This window comes from Stigmatopora nigra, chromosome 18 (genome assembly GCF_051989575.1).
Source record: "Stigmatopora nigra isolate UIUO_SnigA chromosome 18, RoL_Snig_1.1, whole genome shotgun sequence".
In the NCBI taxonomy this organism is placed as follows: Eukaryota; Metazoa; Chordata; class Actinopteri; order Syngnathiformes; family Syngnathidae; genus Stigmatopora; species Stigmatopora nigra.
In genome coordinates this window covers 4,153,416-4,174,262 of record NC_135525.1, presented here as the reverse complement: position 1 = coordinate 4,174,262, position 20,847 = coordinate 4,153,416, and the positions used below count along the sequence as shown (strand labels likewise).

At 39.9% G+C, this 20,847-nt stretch overlaps 2 protein-coding genes across 4 annotated transcripts; both read left to right on the top strand.

Moving 5' to 3' along the window:
- The first annotated feature begins 4,636 nt into the window (after window positions 1-4,636).
- Window positions 4,637-10,947, top strand: kcnj16a (potassium inwardly rectifying channel subfamily J member 16a). Of its 2 annotated transcripts, XM_077739720.1 has the most exons (3): window positions 4,637-4,879; window positions 5,997-6,094; window positions 8,621-10,947. In XM_077739720.1, exon 3 carries the CDS (start codon window positions 8,629-8,631, stop codon window positions 9,784-9,786), a length of 1,158 nt encoding a protein of 385 aa, XP_077595846.1. In that variant the 5' UTR covers window positions 4,637-4,879; window positions 5,997-6,094; window positions 8,621-8,628; the 3' UTR covers window positions 9,787-10,947. The 2 variants fall into 2 exon arrangements, with proteins under 2 accessions (XP_077595846.1, XP_077595847.1); XM_077739721.1 differs by lacking the exon at window positions 5,997-6,094.
- Window positions 10,948-12,909: 1,962 nt separating this feature from the next.
- On the top strand, window positions 12,910-15,670 carry LOC144211990 (inward rectifier potassium channel 2-like). 2 transcript variants are annotated; one of them, XM_077739569.1, is made up of 2 exons: window positions 12,910-13,111; window positions 14,141-15,670. In XM_077739569.1, the coding sequence occupies exon 2, from the start codon at window positions 14,271-14,273 to the stop codon at window positions 15,459-15,461; it is 1,191 nt and encodes a 396-aa protein (XP_077595695.1). In that variant the 5' UTR covers window positions 12,910-13,111; window positions 14,141-14,270; the 3' UTR covers window positions 15,462-15,670. The 2 variants fall into 2 exon arrangements, with proteins under 2 accessions (XP_077595695.1, XP_077595696.1); XM_077739570.1 differs by having other exon boundaries at window positions 14,138-15,670.
- The last annotated feature ends 5,177 nt before the right edge of the window (window positions 15,671-20,847 follow it).

Here is a 20,847-nt window from a genome sequence, read left to right as displayed (position 1 = left end):
TCGATTATTTCGATGGTTCATATTAGTGCAATTGTTGTCACTTGAATTTGGTTTTATTTCATTATCACAAATGTACAACCATTTGCATGTAGACAAATGCGGCTTTTATGCTGAAAATGTGGTAGTCCATTCACTTACACACAAAAAAACAAAGATATGCAACCGCAAGACTCAAGAAAATGCCAATGAGTCACCTTTAGAAAAGTTGAAGCATGTCAGCTGGTTAGCACATTAGTGAGCCTGAAGGAAGTAAAAAACATTTGTTTGCTGGTGAGAAAGTTAACGAACACATTTGATAAATAAAAACAGCCACTTTAATCCCAATTTGTAGCAATTAGTACTTAATTTTAGCACAGCTCTCTCTCTCTTGGTTACACGCTTAGCGAATTTAGCGGAAGAAGTTAAAGATGTTTATTTGGTGGTGAGCAAGTTTGACATGTTTAACAAATAAACAAAACTGTCTGCTTTCCTCCCAATTGGTAGCATTTAGTACTTAATTTTAGTGTAGCACACTTGGAAACGTGTAAAAAAGTGTTGCACTTAGCAAGCTTGGCGTTAGAAGACATTTTTTTACTTGTTAGCAAGTTAGCATTTTGACAGATAAACAAATGCGGCTGTCTTTCTCTCAATTTGTAGCATTTATTGTTTCATTTTAGTGTGACTAACTAGAAAACTTGCTAAAGTGTTACACTTGGCGAGCTTGGCGGAAGAAGACATTTGTTTGCTGGTGATAAAGTCAGTAAACATGTTTGGCAAATAAACAAATGTGTCTCCTTTCCTTCCACTTGTAGTGTTTAGCGCATGCTTCGCTTATAATGGGCCGTTAGCACGTTAGCGACACACATGCGGTTGAGTTAACTGTCGTCCGAAGGAAGGCCGCTGCACCAGGCAATAGCGACCTGCACCCTTTCACATCTGGAGCCCATCGGAATCGCTTATTATAGCGGGTGCGTGCGGCGACGTTGCTGCTTGTCGTGACACCGGTTCGCGTGTGGTCCATGTGTGCGACACGCACTGGCTCGCAAGCTAGCCAGTATAAAGTTTTCTCAAGGTTTTGTCGATGTTTACCATATTTTCTCACATATAAGCTGCCCCATGTATAAGCTACACCCTTACAATGGCCTTAAAAATCACAGAATTTTACAATTTCTCGCATATAAGCCACCACCTGATAATTTTCGTCTCTATAATCATGGTTTTAATAGGGAGTACAAATGTGTTACTTTGAAGGGGAAATCTTAAGAAAAATATTTGCTTGTGTTCTTTTTTGGATACTGTATGAATCAAAAGCACATTATTAAGGTCAATATCATAAGGAACTTATTAATTCATTCAGTAATGTTTTTTTTTCTTACTGAAAACCAGAAAATAACGACATGTAGTAAATGTTAATTAGCCGACATCTACTGGGGAAAGAGTATAGCAATGCTGTAAGTCTATATGAGCCATAGAGAAAATACGGTAATTGCCATTGCATGGAAATGGTTTTTCAATAGGAAACTAAATGTCATATCACAAGGTGCTGTAATTATCATTCATTTATCATGATGAAATCATTATTCCACGATCAACCTCATGACTCAATATATTCCAAATTCTGAGGGAAACGCAGGTTTCTGCAAACTTGTGCTGATTTTTGCCGTCACCAAGTGCCGACACATCTGAAGCTCACTTGTATGTGAAAATTTTGCCTTGAAGCATTATAAAATATAACTTGGTGACTGCTGTCTATTCACATTTTTTAAATAAATGACCAAATAATAAAATACATTTTTAAATAGTTCGGTCCGATGGATGAGTGGTTAGTGTGTCGGCCGCACAGTGTGGTTCCTGGGTTCAAATCCAGGTCGGTCCAACGGTGTGGAGTTTGCAGGCTCTCCCTGGGTCTGTGTGGGTTTTGTCCAGGTACTCTGGTTTCCTCCCACATTCCAAAAACATGCATGGTAGGCTGATTGGACACATTAAATTGCCCTAAGTTATGAGTGTGAGCGTGAATAGTTGTTTGTCTCCCTGTGCCCTGCGATTGGCTGGCCACCAATTCAGGGTGTCCCTCGCCTTGTGCCCAAAGGCAGCTGGGATGGGCTCCAGCACCCACCGCGACCCTAGTGAGGATGAACCGGTTCAGAAAATGAAATCGGGGAAAAAAAAGATTTTTTTGAAATAATTAAATTAAAGATAAAAATATATTGCAAAATAAATGAAAAATAAAACATTTTAAGAATATAAAATAGGACGTGGTTGGCATGGTGGATGCTCGGTTAGCATGTCTGTCTCACAGTTCTGAGATTGAGGTTTCATCTTTGGTGGGTAGCCTTCCAGTGTGGAGTTGCATGTTCTTCCCGTGCATGTGTGGGCTTTCTCCGGGTGCTCCGTCTTTCTCCCACATCCGAAAAATGTGCATGGTGGCCGGGTGTAACACTCTGAATTGGCTCCGGCACCCCATAACCCTTGTGAGCATAAGCAGTTCGGAAAATGAATAAAAACAACACTATTAAAAATTAAACAGAAAAACAAAAGAAAAGTGGAACATAAAAAATAGAGAAAGATATAAAAGGAGATTAAAAAAAGAAAAAGAAAAAATGTTAAGTTGGAGCAGCAGTGCAGTCGACAGCACGCGGGAGGTGTTAACATACGCGGCGATGGGCCAGCGCCTTCTGCGTCACGGCTTGGGGGTCAACGTGACCTCGCCGCGGTGCACCTGAGTCGGGCCTCGCCACTAACGAGCGTGCGCTAACGTGCTAACGCTCCTCGTTAAAACGTGCGCTCCTCCGCGGTTAATAAGCCCGTTAAAAGGCGGCCATGGAATGTTGAGGAAGACGAAGGCGCGACGACAGCGCTTGCAGCCGGCCGCCGGGCGCGCTGGGAAAATATAATGGAAAATATTAGAGCATCGGAAAATCTTACAGGCGGCTGGAATCGCCTAAATATTCTAACAATATAATCGAGCCCACGCACACGACGACCTTTCTTGGCTGCCGATGAGAGGTAGGCATGAATATTGGCATATTTTTGGGAGAAAAGGGATGGCAGCTGGCCCAGAGCGACTTTGAATAGGCGACAGGAGGCAAAAGCTTGAGCGGAACGTCAAAATACAACACAGTGCGAATACACTTGCCATGAACTCCAGGTAGCACGGCCATCTCTACTGTATTTACTCGCATATAAGCCGCAGTTTTCGGAAAAAATGATGACTGAATCGAAGGTATGGCTTATATGAACATAAAAAGACATGCCCGAAACTGCAAGTTGACAACGCTATTACACCATAACGTCATGTCACCATGGCACCATGACGCAAGACAATGTGGCCAACACAGTCATTTATTTCAAAATAGAGAAAAGATAAACAGTAAAAAACTCTAAATAAAATTTATTTTGACGTCTATGAATGAAATGAAAGAACAAATGTGAAAAAACTCACTTGTGCCGGACACTGCCCGCTGAGGGCCACTATCTTACCTGGTACTCGGACGTTTTATAGATATAGATATATAAGATATTAACCTCTCTCTCTCATGAATGTACAGTAAATATTTAGATATTAAACTCTTGTTGAGAGCTGTTTTCAATAGTACTTACTCTCTGTCACCATTTGACTGGCGACCAAAAGACCGGGTACCAACGGGGACCAAATGTCCGGCGACCAAACGTCCGGGCGACCAAACGTCCGGGCGACCAAACGTCCGGGCGACCAAACGTCCGGGCGACCAAACGTCCGGGCGACCAAACGTCCGGCAACCAAACGTCCAGCAACCAAACGTCCAGCAACCAAACGTCCAGCAACCAAACGTCCAGCAACCAAACGTCTGGCGACCAAACGTCCGGTCAGAAATAAAACAAAATTCCACTATGATTTTTTTTGTTTTGTTTTATTTCTTGTTCGAAAGTGACAACTATTGCAGTCACTATCCAATTACCATAGAAAGAATTGAGATATTTTGACATTAGAAGCAATATGGCTGCCACAACATCTTAAACTTCTGGTAAGAAAATTGTTATTTCTGTCATTAAAAGCATCAGTTCCTCATTAAGATATTTTTTTCTAATTGAATAATTTGATATTTTGTATTTACAAAGTCAGGCATATTAACTTATTAATTATATTGTCCCTACTAATGTGCTTTTGATTCATACAGTATCTCAGAAATACTACATGGGATTTTTCTTAAGATTTTCCCTTTAAAGTAACACATTTGTACTCTATTAAAAACATGAATATGAATATGGAGGTCAAAATTGTGAATCAGGGGTTGCCTTAAAAACGAGAAATTGTAAAATTCCGCAACTTCAAGGGTGCGTCTTATAAGCACTGGCGGCTTATATACGAATAAATATAGTAGTTGACAGGATCTAGTGGACAAGGTGAATTGTCACGGTAGAGCGAGAAACGCTGACTACGATGGTGTTTTCGATTGAGAATATTCAAATACTTGCTGAATGATTATACAGCTCGTTCAGACTTTGACCACGTTAACTGTTCTCGCAGGTTAGTGGAGCATTCCAACAATAGCTCTACCAACCAAATCAAAGCCCTTCTGCATAAATGCATGAACAAAAAAACATCAACCGCCCTGAAAAACCTACGAAAAAAACATATGCCTTTATGCTTCTAAGTAGAAACTTGCAGTAGAGCTTCATAGAAGAAGATAATGCCGGAAACCCTCTGACAGGACCTCTACTACAAATAAAAAACAACCTTGAAGCTTTAAGCAGTTTTCTTCTGAGACATTCTAGTCAAACCACTTCCAGAACATTTGACTTATAAGTCAAGTTAAGTTATACTACAACTTTTTCTTAATCAATCTTCTACTTCAGAATTGAAAGAACGCTCACATGACCAGATGATCATCAGAACGACCTCCTAAATGAACTCCATCAGGTTAGTGCCACTTAAACCAGAACTTTTTAAGTCCAAATCGTGCGACAAGAGGCCGCTTTAAACCCAAAAACAAAGTTATGGCATGATATGCCAGCAAGCAGTTCAAGGTGTTACGGTGCTGCGTTCTTGGATAGTTTTATTGGGAACAAAAGATTTATTTTCCTTGGAAAGGAGTGTCCAGTTTGTTCTTTTGGTATTTTTTTTTTAATCAGGATGGCTGGCAGTGAATAATATTGTTGCAGCACCACTGACTGCCATCGACGTCCAATTTATTTGGAATGGGAAGCCTGCCTCAGTCCAAATGGAGTGAATGTGTAAATTGGATTAAATTAGATTAGATACATTTAATAATTCTGTATTTGGGAAATTTCATTGTAGGATCATTAACAGCAGTAAATGAGATGATGGTAAATATAGTAAAAATACAAAAAATATTCACTAATGAATTTTGAAATGTTTTAAATATATAATTTTTTAAAATTGTACTAAAATGTTATAAATTAATTTAAAAACTCCCTAAAAATCGATTTTTTACGAATGTTCAATTAAAAAACAAAGTAAAGTTTGTAAATATTTTCTCTAAACTATATATTTCCTAATTCTGAAAATGTTAACATAGATTTAAAAATAAAAATGAAGCAGACTGACAGAAAATAACATAGTTAATAAACATATTTAGAAAATTCATTGCTGAAAAATTGTGTTTGATATCCATATATAAAGTTTTGGACTACCAATTTTTTTTAAGCAAATAGCTTTTAATTGTTTACCCCTGTGGAAACAGGTATAGTAATAATCGTTTTTTTGTGTTAAAAATAAATTAATACCTTTTAATTTTTTACCCCTGTGGAAACAGGTATAGTAATAATCGTTTTTTTGTGTTAAAAATTATAATTGTCCTATACAAAAATGCATAAAACTCTTAAAAATACTTTTAGAATGTAAAAATCCTTTGTTTAAATATTATTTCCATCTGAAAATTCTTTTGTTTGTACTACTATCCTACCTCCCCCATTTTTCCAAATGAATTTGACATTTCTCGCCATCAATGAATTTAATAATTAGACACTTGTGAAGATGTTCACTGGTTTTATCTGGCTCTATTTTGAAAATACAGCGAGGGTGTGTGTGTTGGCTGAACCTTTCCTGTCGAAACGTCATACTGTGCCGTGTTTAGGGAGAGAGGTGTCACTTTGCTGTATTTTGCCGTGACAGGTAAGTCGCCTCATTGCATTTAAGGTCAGGCTCGCCCTCTTTTTCTTAATTTTCTTCAATTAAGAGGCATTTTAAGGTAATCAAGGCGATAAATAAACACCTTTTGGTTTGGGTTCCACTTTTGATGCAAAAACGAAAACAAACTAAAGATTTTTTTTACAATGATTTAATAATTAATCTTAAAACACGTTGTAAATTTTGAAAATCTGTAAGAAGCTCCTATTGAAAAACTTTTAACTATGTAATTTTCACTCTAAAATCTTTTACTGAAAACTTTCTTGAAACTTCTAAAACCAAAGTATTTCAAATTATGTAAAAAGTACTCAATTTGCTGAACCATCTACTGCTATAAACCTCTACTGGAAGCTTGGAATACAATCCGCTATCTTCTCTAACTTCTATAACTTTGTCAGAACCTAATCGAGTTATTCTTTCTACGGAAGACTGGTACTGCAACCTGGGAAAAGAAATCTACTTCCATAACCTGCTGATAGAAAACTCTCATTCTCTCTCGTTGTGCTCTTTTTATTTAAGTAAAGTTCTTGATAGTTACTTTCTAAAACCGAAATTTTTAAAGGCAGAACTTCTATTAGGATCTCTAGAAATGTGTTCTCTTAACTCTTTGCTTGAGCCCTGAATCCGGAAAAACATAACAAAACCTTCAACGAGAAATATTTACCAGATTTTAATGCTAGAACACTTCTTCTAGAACTTAAATCCAGTCTATTAAAACATTATGTGTGTAGTTGAACCCCTGACAAAAAATTCTATGTTCATCAGTTAGGAACACATGTAAGTGAACACACGGTGATGTCCGTCGCCACGGCAACCGTTTGATAACAGCATGAATGCTTCGAGCGTTGTAATGACATTTTGTAGTACCATATGAAACATTTGAAGGTCGTGGCGGAACGTCGCCGCAGGCTAAGAAGCAGCTTGTGTTGTGTTCAGCCAAGGGTGGCGGGTTTGTTGGAGGAGGGGCGGGTCACAGTGTGCCACTTGCTTCTAAGTGAGCATGTAATAGCATTGTAATTGAGGAAATCACCCAATTCCCAGATTGTGGAAAAGGTGGCAATGGAAACTTTGCGAGGAAGGTCAGCTCATGTTTTGTATACACCACGACGACGACGGCCGTGAGGTCAAAACGCGCCTCAAAGACACGGCGCAGTGTGGGGAAAACACCACCACATCCTGGCGCAATAACATACACACAAGCCCCTCGCCTAGGGGGGCAAGCTAGTATGTAATGTCCTACAAATTCGACATACATTGACATTCCAACATATACTGTACAGTACTACTAAAATGCCACAAAGGTACAGTGTGGTTATAAAAGTGTGTAGTATAAAGATAAAGTATAGCAAATATAAAATAAAGGACAAATTGTCTTTTTCTGAGAAAGGTAGGGAACCTATGGCTCGGGAGCCATATGTGACTCTTTTGATGTTGGTGTATATGGCTCTCTGCCTTTTTAAATCATAATTTTTCTTCATTAGACTCTTCTATATGCATTTTGTCATTGATACTCATTGATTAGCAACAGTGAAATAATGTTCAGACTTTTTTTTGGGTGAAATGAATAATAAATGTTCACATTTTCATGTATTTTGACTTTTAAATTCTGAGTATGGCTCTCAAGAAATAATGTTTGAAAATATGAATTGTTTATGGCTCTCTTCGTCAAAAAGGTTCCCGACCCCTGCTCTAACTAAAAGCCTATCCTTAGTTCTGTAACTTATCTTCTGAAAACATTTAGAAAAATATGAGTTTCAATGTGGCAACTGTAGAATAAGAGTTTTGTCAAATTCTCAATGTATCCTCCAAAATCAATATAACACTTTCAAAACAAACTATTAGGGCTGTAGTAACTGTAATAGAGAAATCACTGAAGCAGCAACATTGAATTCCAAGCTTTTTTTTATATCTAATTACTCAATTTGCTGATGTAAATGAAAATAATGGACCAGAACATATTCTGGAGTCTTCAACTTATTTTAAAACCTCGGTCCAGAACTGAACTAGGCAATCCGATCCTCGAGGGCCGCTGTGGGTGCAAGTTTCTGTTCCAACCAATCCAGTACAGACAGTTTAACTAATTCGATTTCTGCTGAAACAAAAAGCACCTGACTGCACTTCCAACATACCAGATTGATGGAAAGGTTTCCTCTTATGGTTTGGAACGAAAACCTGCTGCTCTTTGTGGAATTAATTGCCCAGGTCTGGTCCAGAAGCTTTCTACCCCCCCCCCCCCCCCTTATTGTACTAGATGTAAAGCTGCAGAAATTCTAACCCATTAGAAACATCTAAAACATTGGAATGGAAAACCCAGACCTCAACTTTATGCTAAGAAACTCAAAGAGGAAACTTTGACTTTAATATCTAACTTGAACGCAAATTTTAACTTTCAAGTTTCTGCTGAACTGTTTTGTATGTTTAAAAAAATGGACCAAAAATGGCTACTAGCTTTTTCTTCACCGGGTGGTACATAAATGTTAGCATTTTTCAACCATTTTTTTGTGTTGTCAGCCATCAAGATGCACAAGATGTACCAACAGGTGGACCCAGGCTCCGCCGCACTGACAGTAACGATGGAGACGAGTCCAAAGCGTCGCTACGTACGCAAAGAAGGCCACTGCAATGTGATTTTCCGCCACGTTCCGGAAGAGTGGCTTCTATTTGTCACCGACATCTTCACCACCTTGGTGGAAATTCGCTGGAGGGTGATGTTCCTCATCTTTGCGCTCTCCTACATCTTATCTTGGCTCTTCTTCGGGATCCTCTTCTGGGTCATTGCGCTAGCTCATGGCGACATTCAGGACCATGAAACGGCGCCCTGTGTCTACGAAGTACGAAGCTTCACCGCTGCATTCCTATTCTCACTGGAGACTCAAACTACCATCGGCTACGGAGCCAGAGGGATGTCGGAGAACTGCCCGGTGGCAATCGTCGTGGTGACTCTCCAGGACGTAGTCAGCTGCTTTATTGACACATTCGTCATTGGTGTTGCCGTAGCCAAAATGGCTTCGGCTCGTAAGCGAGCACAGACGGTGGGTTTCAGCAACTGTGCTGTGGTCAACCTCCGCGACGGCCATCTTTGTCTCTCCTGGCGAGTCGGCGACTTCCGTCGCAACCACCTGGTGGAGGGTACGGCGCGGGCTCAAATCGTACGCACCGACATCCATGCCACCGGCCAGATGGACGTCACCTACCGGGATCTGCTGATCCAGCAACCTGACATCGTCTTAGTGGCGCCCACCGTCATCTGCCACCGCATCCAAGAGGACAGCCCGCTATACGGGATGAGCCCAGGCGACCTCAGTCGCTCTGACCTGGAAGTAGTTGTGTCCTTCACGTACACTGACGACAGTACGGGAATGCTGCACCAGACGCGTACATCCTACACTCGCGACGACATTTTGTGGGGTCACGTCTTCCAAGAAATGATCCGAGCTGGCAGAAGACGCTATGTGGTAGATTACCTGCTATTCAACCATACCGCTAAAGTCCAGACACCCCAGATCAGCGCAGAAGCGTACCGACTCAAAAGGGCGTTGCGGCCCTCGCCCAGACCTTCGCCGAGACCTTCACCGAGACCTTCGTCACAGCCCTCGCCTGACGAGAACTCAGATGGCCTGAAATTGACGCTGACTTTACCCGATGCCCATCAACAACATGTAGTGGGGATGAGGTAATTAAAGTGACAATATAACAATGGTCTTACTGACGGTGTTAAGTACACCACTAGATTTTTACCTAAGCCTTTTTACCCGAACATTCTTCTTGGAAACTTTACTAAAACTATCTTTCTCCAAAACTTTCAGCACCAAAAAAAATCTAAATGTGTTTCTAGAACTTCGGTTAAAACACAGCTAGTAATAAACCTTTATTTTACTATAAACCTTTGTAATAAATCATGAAATACACTCCAAATAAAATGCAGTAGATGCTTATTCTATCATTATGAGCAAAATACATTGTCCAAATATTTCTTCAATCTTCTCTAAGAAAATATATACAGTAAGTTTTGAATTTCCTGTTAGTTAGTGTGAATGGCGGAGCAATCGCTAATACGAGAGTATATACTACTTCTCGTTGGCAAGTAGTTGTACTTTATCCTATTGTGAGGACATTTGTGTGCATCATTTTCAGAATATTTTGAAGTGAAGACAAAAGCAAACAACCCTCGATAGTCAGCGTGGAGGCGGGGCTAATAGAGCCAACCCGATAGAAGAAAGGTCTTAAAAGTTAAAATAAAATTAGAATTAAGTAAGTGTAGATTAATTTTTTTTTTGAGTGTGTCTATATCGTAGTACTTCATTTAAATGTTTATGTTATGTTATGAGCGCGTTGCCGTGCAAAAGTCCCCTCTCCCCTCTGCAAAATCAGTCTAACTTAAGTACTATTAAACACATTTTAGTACTATTAAACACATTTTAGTACTATTAAACACATTTTAGGACTATTAAACCACATTTTAGTACTATTAAACCACTAGTTATTTGTTACTTTGTTAATAGATGGCGAATTAGAACAAATAAAAATGTTTTTCCAATCCAATATTCTGATTTTGAATCTCAACATGGTGTATAAATAATACCTGAAAGCATCCTCTACATACAATCCTTCAAGTCTTGATCTTCCAAAACCCACTCCAAAAAAACTCCAAAACTTCCAAGTATAGCAGAACAACTACATCTTTTGTCTAGAACTTACTTTATAATACAAAACAAATGTTTGTCCATTACGTCTATCATGAACCATTCAGCAGAATTGTTACTGGTTGTTGTTTATTGTCTCATCAAAAGTACATTTGAATATTTTTTAATCATTAAAGCATAGACTTTCACTGTGAACTAGCTTCAGCGTGGCATCTGTTGACACTAAATAAAACGCAAAATGTAAAAACATCACCTGTCTGTGTTCCACTAATCTGGCTCCACAACGTGAGTACTTTCTCCACTCCACTGCGCCCCCATTTGGTTAACACACACACACACACACACACACACACATTCTGAATGAGTGGCACATTTGAGCTAAATATAGAGAAGGAAACCTTAACCCTTCATTGGCTGTCTTGGTCATTAAACTAATTTCACTTATATATATTTGATTATTGTATTATTTTAATTGGACATGTACACATACCGGTCAACGTTCTCCTCTATTTTATGTATTTTTTTAATCATTTCAAAATGTGGACGCTGTATAACAACTTTTGTAAGGGATTTCTTTTAAGTACATTTTATGTATAACTGATGTTGTTTTATTTATTTCCGGTGTAATCCGGTGTGTCTCGGTCACTGGCAGCAGACGAAAACTTTATCATTGTATATAGCGCGTCAGCAAGCAATGTACCAAGACAGTCAAGTTGTCAGTGTCATACAGCGACATCTACAGAATCTTGAATTCAGTGCATACAAAAGGTGCACCGACTGATTGGGCGCTATATCCACTTTGACAATCATTAAAAGTGGGACCAAAAAAATTAAGAAATATAATGTAAAATAAACAAATAGAAGTAGACAAAGTTGTTTCTGGCGAATTTATGTGGGTTGCTATGCTTTGCTGGTTGCTAATCTCTAGACATAAATAAATAGGCAATACGTTATATATATATATATATATATATATATATATATATATATATATCTATGTATTTATAATATATATTATATATATACACACGTATTTATTTACTTACTTATTACCTATCTATTTATGTCTAAAATGCCTTTCCTATTTCTGCATCCTCACTTTCTTGCTACTGTGACAACAACATTTTCCAAATACGGGATGAATAAAGTTATTCAATCCAATGTATATACATATACATATTCATAGATATACATACATACACATAGATGATGACAAAGCCTATGTCCGATTATTATTATTGTAGATGTACATGTATAAATACAGTTGGTCACAGTTTCAGGTTTCTTCTTCATATTATACTCTCATGCATGCAATACACAGGGCCCTAGTTGCGTTTTGCCAGTGACTGACGAGGGCATGTGTGGGTCAACTCCTGGTGATTTAGCGTCAAAATCCAGGATTCACTTTGTTGGTATGCGGGCATTTTGGGTGACCTGTTAATGTTGGAGCATTTTTTGGCCAATCCCTGTTCATTTTAGGATAGTTATTGTTCACTCATTTTCTGTACTGCTTATCCTCACAAGAGTCACAGGGGATGCTGGAGCCTATTCTAACTATGGGCACAACAAGAGGGGCATATTGGAGTGTTCTACCAGCATACCATGCAAGTTTTTGGGATGGGAGAGGAATACTCGGAGAAACCCCATGCAAGCCCGGGAGAAGCTCCACACACAAAAGTCCGAACCTGAGATTGAACCCTCGACCTCAGAGCTGTGAGGTCGAATCTCTAACCACTCGTCCATCAGGCTCAGTTTTGTTCATCTTCCATCATTTTGGTTTGGTTGCTGTTTATTTGGGGCTTTTCTGGGTCACTTTTTGAACATTTCCAGGAGGAATAATTTCTAGTTGGGGCCCTCAAATAAACTTCTAAAACAAAAACCTAAACTGTATTTAAATAAATGTTTATAATAAACATGCCAATTTATTTTAAACTATTTGACAGATAAACATCCAATCTGCTCAACTGGGAGGGTTGACAGTAAACGAGTACTGTAATGTCCTTGCTAATATTGTTCTAATTTTATTCCAGATTTCCATTAAAAACTTTGGGTTGGTGGGGCGGGGTTACAAGTGGGGGCTCACGGTTGTTGGGGGGCGGTCCCAGTGCATGGCTCATGCTTAAAACGCTCTGGCTCGAACCGGCGCAGCAAAGCAAACACAGCCACACATGACACGCACAGACGCACATAAAACCCGCGGGGTTCCGGATGACACCGCACGTCCGAAACAGCCGGAATTCACCAACCTGCGTTGAGTAAGACTTACCAAAACTTTTGTGTGGAACACAAACTGAAGAAGAATCTGGCTACTGTGATGCTGCGTCAACATTGGAAAGTTTGAGGACCAACTTCAACAAATGTGAGTGCACACATGCGTGCGTGCGTGTGGATATGCGGCCGTGCATCAGCGTCCAAGCGCACCTGTCGTTAACATTTGTTGCCGGCTTTTGCACAGCAGCGACTTGCACACGTGCGAATCGGCATCAAAATGAATGGGTGAATACTATACACGCTTTTTAATGACGTCATTGGATAAAACTGACGAGGGTTGACATTCAAGTTTATAATTTCTTTTCCTGTTTTAATTTATTTAAATGCTTTTAAATGTTTTTATTTATTTAGAAATGTATTCTATCACAATATAAGAAGAATATTAAAAAAAAATACAGTTTGAAAGTTTTGTTAAATTACTTAAAGTAGTCACCTGTAAAATGTTAAGTGGTAATAAGATAATGTGCTCAATGTGAAACAGATGAATTTTAGATGAGATTTTGGTTATTGGGAATTTGAAAACTAAAATAAACATAAGACTAGTGCATTATACACACCGACTATTTGGATGCAGTAGCAGTGGTAGTACTTGTGAACTTGTTTGACTGTCTATTAGTGGAATAAATGCTGAAAGGATTAGAAGCAATGGAAGATGGAAGCACTACTGAACCTCAGTTCGATGGTTGTGGAGCAGGCGAGCAGCTCAGATTAGGTCTCCGTCACCGTGACGACGGCGACTAATGAACAAGTTGTGTGACTCCCAGGTGGGCGGCGCCCGAGGGAACCTCTTGACAGTCAACAAGTCACTCTTCATCTTCTTGGCCTTTGCAACTTTGAGATAAAGTCTCATTGAAGACCCTTAAATGACAACAAGTCAAATTAGAAGTTTTCTAAGTCAAGTTGTCTTTAGGTAGTTTATTTTTTGGACTTTTGAGGAAAGATTATATACCTCAAAGAATTGGCGGAATGTTACTTGTTACTAATTGTTAATCAAATATTTGATGAACCACTAGCTTTGTGTATAAAACAAGTACTTATGCAAACAGAACGGGAAACCAATTTTCGACAGCATGTTAACGATAGCAACGAGGTCGCTGACTGGTTTCTTCCTCAGCAGACGGCGCCCCCGGCGGAGCAGTGACCTGAGCCTCCCGGCAGGACCGGGCGCCACGACTTCCCAGGCGAGCGGCGTCGCCAAAGTGTTCCCTCGGCACTTACTGCGAAAACTGCGAGCGCGGGCCGGCGCCATGGGCCGCTACTGCGGCGCCGCCGTGGAGGAGGCGAGCGCCAAGCGGACCTATGGCACGGCACGGCGGGCCAACCGCTTCGTAAAGAAGGACGGCCACTGCAACGTGCGCTATGTCAACGTTAGCGAGAAGGGCCAGCGCTACCTGGCTGACATCTTCACCACCTGTGTGGACGTGCGTTGGCGCTGGATGCTGCTTATTTTTTGCTCGGCCTTCCTACTGTCGTGGCTCTTTTTTGCTTGCGTCTTCTGGCTGCTCGCCGTCTTCCACGGCGACCTCGAGGCGCACGGCACTAGCCACAAGTGCGTCTCAAATGTGGGCACCTTCACGGCTGCCTTCCTCTTCTCGGTGGAGACGCAGACCACCATTGGCTACGGTTACCGCTACGTCACGGACGAATGCCCGGCTGCCGTCTTCGTTGTGGTCTTCCAGAGCATTGTTGGTTGCGTCATTGACGCCTTTGTCATCGGTGCCATTATGGCCAAGATGGCCAAACCCAAGAAGAGGAACGAGACGCTGGTTTTCAGCCACAACGCCACAGTGGCCGTGAGGGACGACAAGCTGTGCCTAATGTGGCGGGTGGGCAACCTACGTCGCAGCCACCTAGTAGAGGCCCACGTACGGGCGCAACTTCTGCGCTCACGCACTAGCGCCGAGGGCGAGTACATCCCACTGGACCAGACTGACATGGACGTGGGTTTCGACAGCGGTGTGGACCGCATCTTTCTGCTGTCGCCTATCACTGTAGTGCACGTCATAGATGAGGATAGCCCCTTGTATGGGGTATCCGAGCGGGACTTGCGCTCCTGTGACCTGGAGGTGGTAGTCATCCTCGAGGGCATGGTGGAGGCCACCGCCATGACCACGCAGTGCCGCAGCTCCTACGTAGCCGGCGAGATCCTGTGGGGCTATCGCTTCGAGCCTGTGCTCTTCGAAGAGGACGACCATTACAAGGTGGACTATTCGCGTTTTCACGCTACCTACGAGGTCCCCGGGACGCCACGTTGCAGCGCCCGCGAGCTGGCCGAGAGCAAGTACGCTCCGTCTGCCTCGGGATCGTTCTGCTACGAGAACGAGGTGGCCGCAGATACGCGTGAGGACACGGACGAAGGCAATGGCGGGAGTGTCGGCCCAGATGCCGAGAGGGACGGTGAAACCGAGGCCCCGCCGGGGCGGGAGTCGGCGATTTGAATGTGGGCGTGTCCAGTGATGGTACGAGCAGGCGACCTGGCGCCGCCTTCTTTTTTGGACGCTTAATGTGCCAAAGACTTTTGCGACACTCATTCACTGCCATTGACGGCGATAGACTTCCAGTGTAAACGGGCTACTAGGGCTAGCAGCAATCGAAGAATTCATTTTTCATTTTATACATGTAAATTATTAAATGTATTTTTCTTAAATTGTGATCGGAATTCTGTTGTTTTTTTACCTCTTTATTTTTACGTGTTAAATTAAAATAAACATTTTGGAAATGAAAACATTATTTTTGTTTAATATTTTCTATTTAAAAAAAATAACGATTAGGAAAATATTTGCTGGTTTCAAAAAATATTTTATTGGAAATGATCAAACTAATTCCCCATGTTGTATTTAAATTTGTAAAAAAATATTTTAAGAAAATTAGAAATGAATAGGGGATATTTATTGTTTTTATATATATATATATATATATATATATATATATATATATATATATATATATATATATATATATATATATATATATATATATATATATATATATATATATATATATATATATATATATATATATATATATATATATATATTTTATATATATTTTATATATACAATGCAATGCACATATATAGATACACACGTTTTTGAAGTGCTTCCTAAGCTTGAGTATTACAAGTGGTAATATGGTGACGCTAGGGTACACAATGTAAAAAAATTGAAATCAACTGTGTTTCATCTATCGCCGTCAATGACAACAAGTGAGTTATTTTTTATCATAACAAAATCAAAGCATTTCATATTTTCTTTTGTTAACGGTACAAAAAGACATCTGCTTCCTGTCTCTTAATCTTAACGTCACTGCCAACATGGAGACCTCCATCAAGATACTTTTTTGGGATCTAATACGATACCATACCTAATGTATATAGTTATATATTTTTAGAAAAGTTATTATTGTACTCCAGCTTTCTACATGGAAATAATTCAGTCTTCCAATTACTCACAATTATTTTATTATTTCATCATTTCATGTCTCTTTTTTTAATAAAAATGTAAATGATTGTCATCACTGGCTTGAACTCATTAAATGAATAACCATTTTTTATTTAGCTAGTTAATGCTAAAAATGCATGCAAAAACCCATTTTGGTCATACTTTAAATGATACAATTCAAATAATATTAATGTTTTTAACAATGGCCACCTGAAAGAGCAGTGTTTTTCCCACCTGACTTCGGTGAAGGTAGTCTGGGTTCGATTCTAACTCGGTGACGGTGTGATTGTGAATGTTGGTGGTTGTTCGTTTCATTGTGTGCCCTGCGATTGGCTAAGATAGGCTCCAGCACCCCCTCGACCCTTGTGTGGATAAGCGGTACAGGTGATAAATGAATTAAGGAATTTTTTAACTCTAATGTCATAATAAAAAAAACATTAAAATGCTAAAGCATGTGAGAAAATAAATGAATGAATAAATGAACAAACAAGGACAATACAGTGTTCCCTCGCTTATCGCGGTTAATGGGGATCAGGACCAGCCGCGATAAGTGAATTTCCGCGAAGTAGGGATTCCCCTTCAAAAATGCTTAATTAGAATTTAATTCCAATTTTTATTTATTATTTTTTTTAATTAAAAACAAAAAAATTACCCCCGTGTTTACAGTACACCATATAGAGTACGGGTAGAGAGAGTGAAATTCATGTTGTAACAAAAAAAAACCTGTAAAATATGTTGTTTCAATGTAATATTTGTATTTTTTTTATTTATTTTTTCCCCAAAAAATCCGCGAAGCTCTGAGTCCGCGATAGCTGAACCGCGAAGTAGCGGGGGAACACTGTAATCCCTATAACAATAACATTTAATAAATACACGTCTTGGAAATTGTATATTTGTATTTTTGTATAGGTGCGAAAATATATAGTACGGTCATAATAGGGTTGATCCTAATTCTTGGTTTTTTGATTATCGCGGCCACTTCTGGTCTTAATTAACCGTGAAATTACTACGACTATTGTATTGGTAATATTAACAATAATAAAGTGTGTTAAAAAAGAATGTATTGTTGTCAACCAAAAAAACAATAGCTTGCTTCATTTGAACTTGAAATGCGAAACAGGAAGTTTGTCATTGTCTGCCCTTTCAAAAGAAAAGTGGCCTGCAGACTGATATTGCAGATGAACGGACGCTCGCGTGACGCGTTTTCTCTTTTGTTCCTTGTCAACTAAGCCGCCAAGCCGGGAGGGGGGCCAGGCGCTTCCGCTCTCACACCGCGTTTTTTTATTTGATTAATAATTGAAAGTTGTGAAAAGGAAGGACCTGTTTGGGCCACTTCCTGCCTGAAGGGAACGCATTGTGACCGTGGGACTACAACTCGTTGACTCCCACATATGGAGGCTTAAATTTGGCTAAAAGGCTTTCACATATGCGATTGAAATGTTGCATTATATTCTCTTGTAATGCTATTATGCTCGACTATAGTCGTATTCACACCTGCACCGGGTCTGGACCAACCCTAAACCTAGGCCTGCATGGGTTTTCTCCGGGTACTCCAGTTTCCGCCCACATTCCAAAAACATGGTAGTCTGATTTGGACACTTTAAATTGTTCCTATGAATGAGTGTGAGCGTGAATGGTTGTTTTGTGTCCCTGTCCCACTAATTCAGGGTGTACCACGGCTCTGGCCCAAAGACAGCTGGGATAGGCTCCAGCACCCCCCGCAATCCTAGTGAGGATAAAGCAGTTCAAAAAATGAGATTTCAGTTGCCAAAGGCATGATGAATAATGTTGTTTGGTTACCAGTATGTCGGCTAACATATATTGGGGCAAATAAGTATTTAGTCAACCACCAATTGGGGAAGATATCCTACTTGAAAAGATTAGAAAGGCTTGTAATTGTCAACATAGGTAAACCTCAACCATGAGAGACAGAATGTGGTAAAAAAAAACCCCAGAAAATCACATTGTTTGATTTTTAAATAACTCATATTTTGGCCCATTCCTCCATGCAGATCTCCTCTAGAGCTGTGATTTGTAGTGGTAACACGGACTTTCAACTCCCTCCACAGATTTTCCATGGGTTGAGATCTGGAGTATGGCTAGGCCACTCCAGGACCTTGAAATGCTTCTTACGAAGCCAATCCTTTGTTGCCCTGGCTGTGTTTGGGATCATTGTCATGCTGAAAGCCACATCTCATCTTCAATGTCCTTGCTGATGGAAGGGGATTTTCACTCAAAATGTCTCGATACATGGCCCCATTCAATCTTTCCTTTACACAGATCAGTCGTCCTGGTCCCTCTGTTATTTTCCACTCTAATTTGGAAATAAATTCTTTAATAATCAAATGTTATGTGAGTTTCTGTTTTTTTTCCACATTCTGTCTCTCATTTTTAAGTTTTACCCATGTTAATAATTGCAGGCCTCTCTAATCTTTTCAAGTAGGAGAAATTGCACAATTGGTGATTGACTAAATACTTATTTGCCCCACTGTAAGACAGTGTTTGAGCGATGAGGAGATACAATGATTTCTAATCGACATTGCATTCATAGCCTCTAATTAGTTGGATACACCATATCAATATGAGTATTGCAACCTAGAGCTCCATAATTTAGTTTTTAGTATTTTACCATGTAATCACACTTAGTTTTTTTATTCAATGACTGAATGATGTTTGCACATGAGCAAGTTTGCTGAAATCCTAACTCAGTTGCAAAAAATTGCAATGTGAAAAGGAACCAGTCCAAAAAGCCTGGACCAAATATATCTTGATCAGGACTAAAGAAATTGATCAAATAACTTTTTTGTGTGAATACATCATAAGACACTCTCAAATGTCAACATATTTTGGCAATTAAAAACCCCCCAATGGCTACGAAACTCTCACATGTTATTGAAATGCTCTCTCACAACCCTCGGAGACACCGCTCTAATGCTCATTTGCACTCTCCCAGTACTCAATTGATTGGAGTTTTATAGCCATTAACGGCAGCCATTGGGTTACATTTTAATCTTAACGTAAAAACATTTAATGACTGAAATGTTTGGGCCTAGTTCTCCCTTTGAAAGCGTGAAAATGTTTTGGGAGATATACGGAAGCGACTCGACTGACCGCGAGTGCGACGAAGCTTCCAGAGTTTGTTCAACAAATTCCACGCATGATCCTCCTTTTATCCAGCGCAACAATGCGCACACCGGCAAAGCAGCTCAAGAATGTCGGCCACCGGCTTCTGGGACGTTTGCGCTTTTGGACAAAAGAGCGAGTTAATCGTTGTGTTTATTCGCTTACTTTTCCGTTCACTTTTGTTTGCTTTTTTTTACTCGTCCAATCAGATTTCAGCTTCAATGTGTCACGTTAGGGCTTAGAGCCACGTGTTGCAGGTATGAGATTCTTTTCCAGTCAGCAAAACAACAGCTGAGGGCTTTTGCTTTCTCCACTTCGAACTTGACATTTGGATCGTCTTGCACAAAAGCCAAATTACAGCGGCCAGGGACTACAAGCTACTAGCATGTACTCGTGTTTCATGTCAAACATTGCGGAGCGCAAGTGACAAATATTTCAAAGAAAGATGCCCCTCTGAGCTTTTAAACAATTCATCAATTTAGGTCTCAACAGTTTCTTCTGTCTAAAAACAGACTTTGCATGATGTTTCTCATGGTGGTGGTCTTTGTGGTAGCTTTCCTGGTGATTCATTTGCTGTCCAACATAAATTCTTGATGATATTGAGCCTTCTGTAAACAGTATCCAAAACAGACAGCAAAGACTCTGGTGGTCCTTGCTAATCTTTCTCATGGATAGTTTTCCATTACATTTCTTCTGCTGTTCTTACTAGTGATTACCGTATTTGCTCGTGTATAAGCCACATTTGTCAGACAAAAACATGATGACTGAATCGAGGGTACGGCTTATATGCGCATAAAAAGACGACATGTATGAAACTGCAAGATGAAAAAGACGAAACGCCCCAATGCAAGACGATGCGGCCGATACGGTAATTAAATTAAAAGTAGAGAAAGGATAAACATAAAATATTAGCGAATTAGCTTATCCTTACAGTGTTCGTTCATAGCGCTGGGACACCTCATCTACACAGATACTCCGGTCAGAGAGTGAAATGAAAACACACAGATGATTCATTAGCTGCTAAAAATGTTCGCGGTGCTCCATGCAAAAGAACTCGAACTCTAACTACAACTATAGGATCTATGCTGTCCACCTAAGTGCCTAAACACCATAACATGAGAGCTTAAGGACCCTGAGCTGCCCACTTATATGAATGAACGATAAAAAGAAAGAATATCCTACCCTGCCTTTGAATGAAAAAACAACGGAAAACATGGGAAATTCATAACATTGTGAAATTGTAATTTCTCTCATTAAAAAG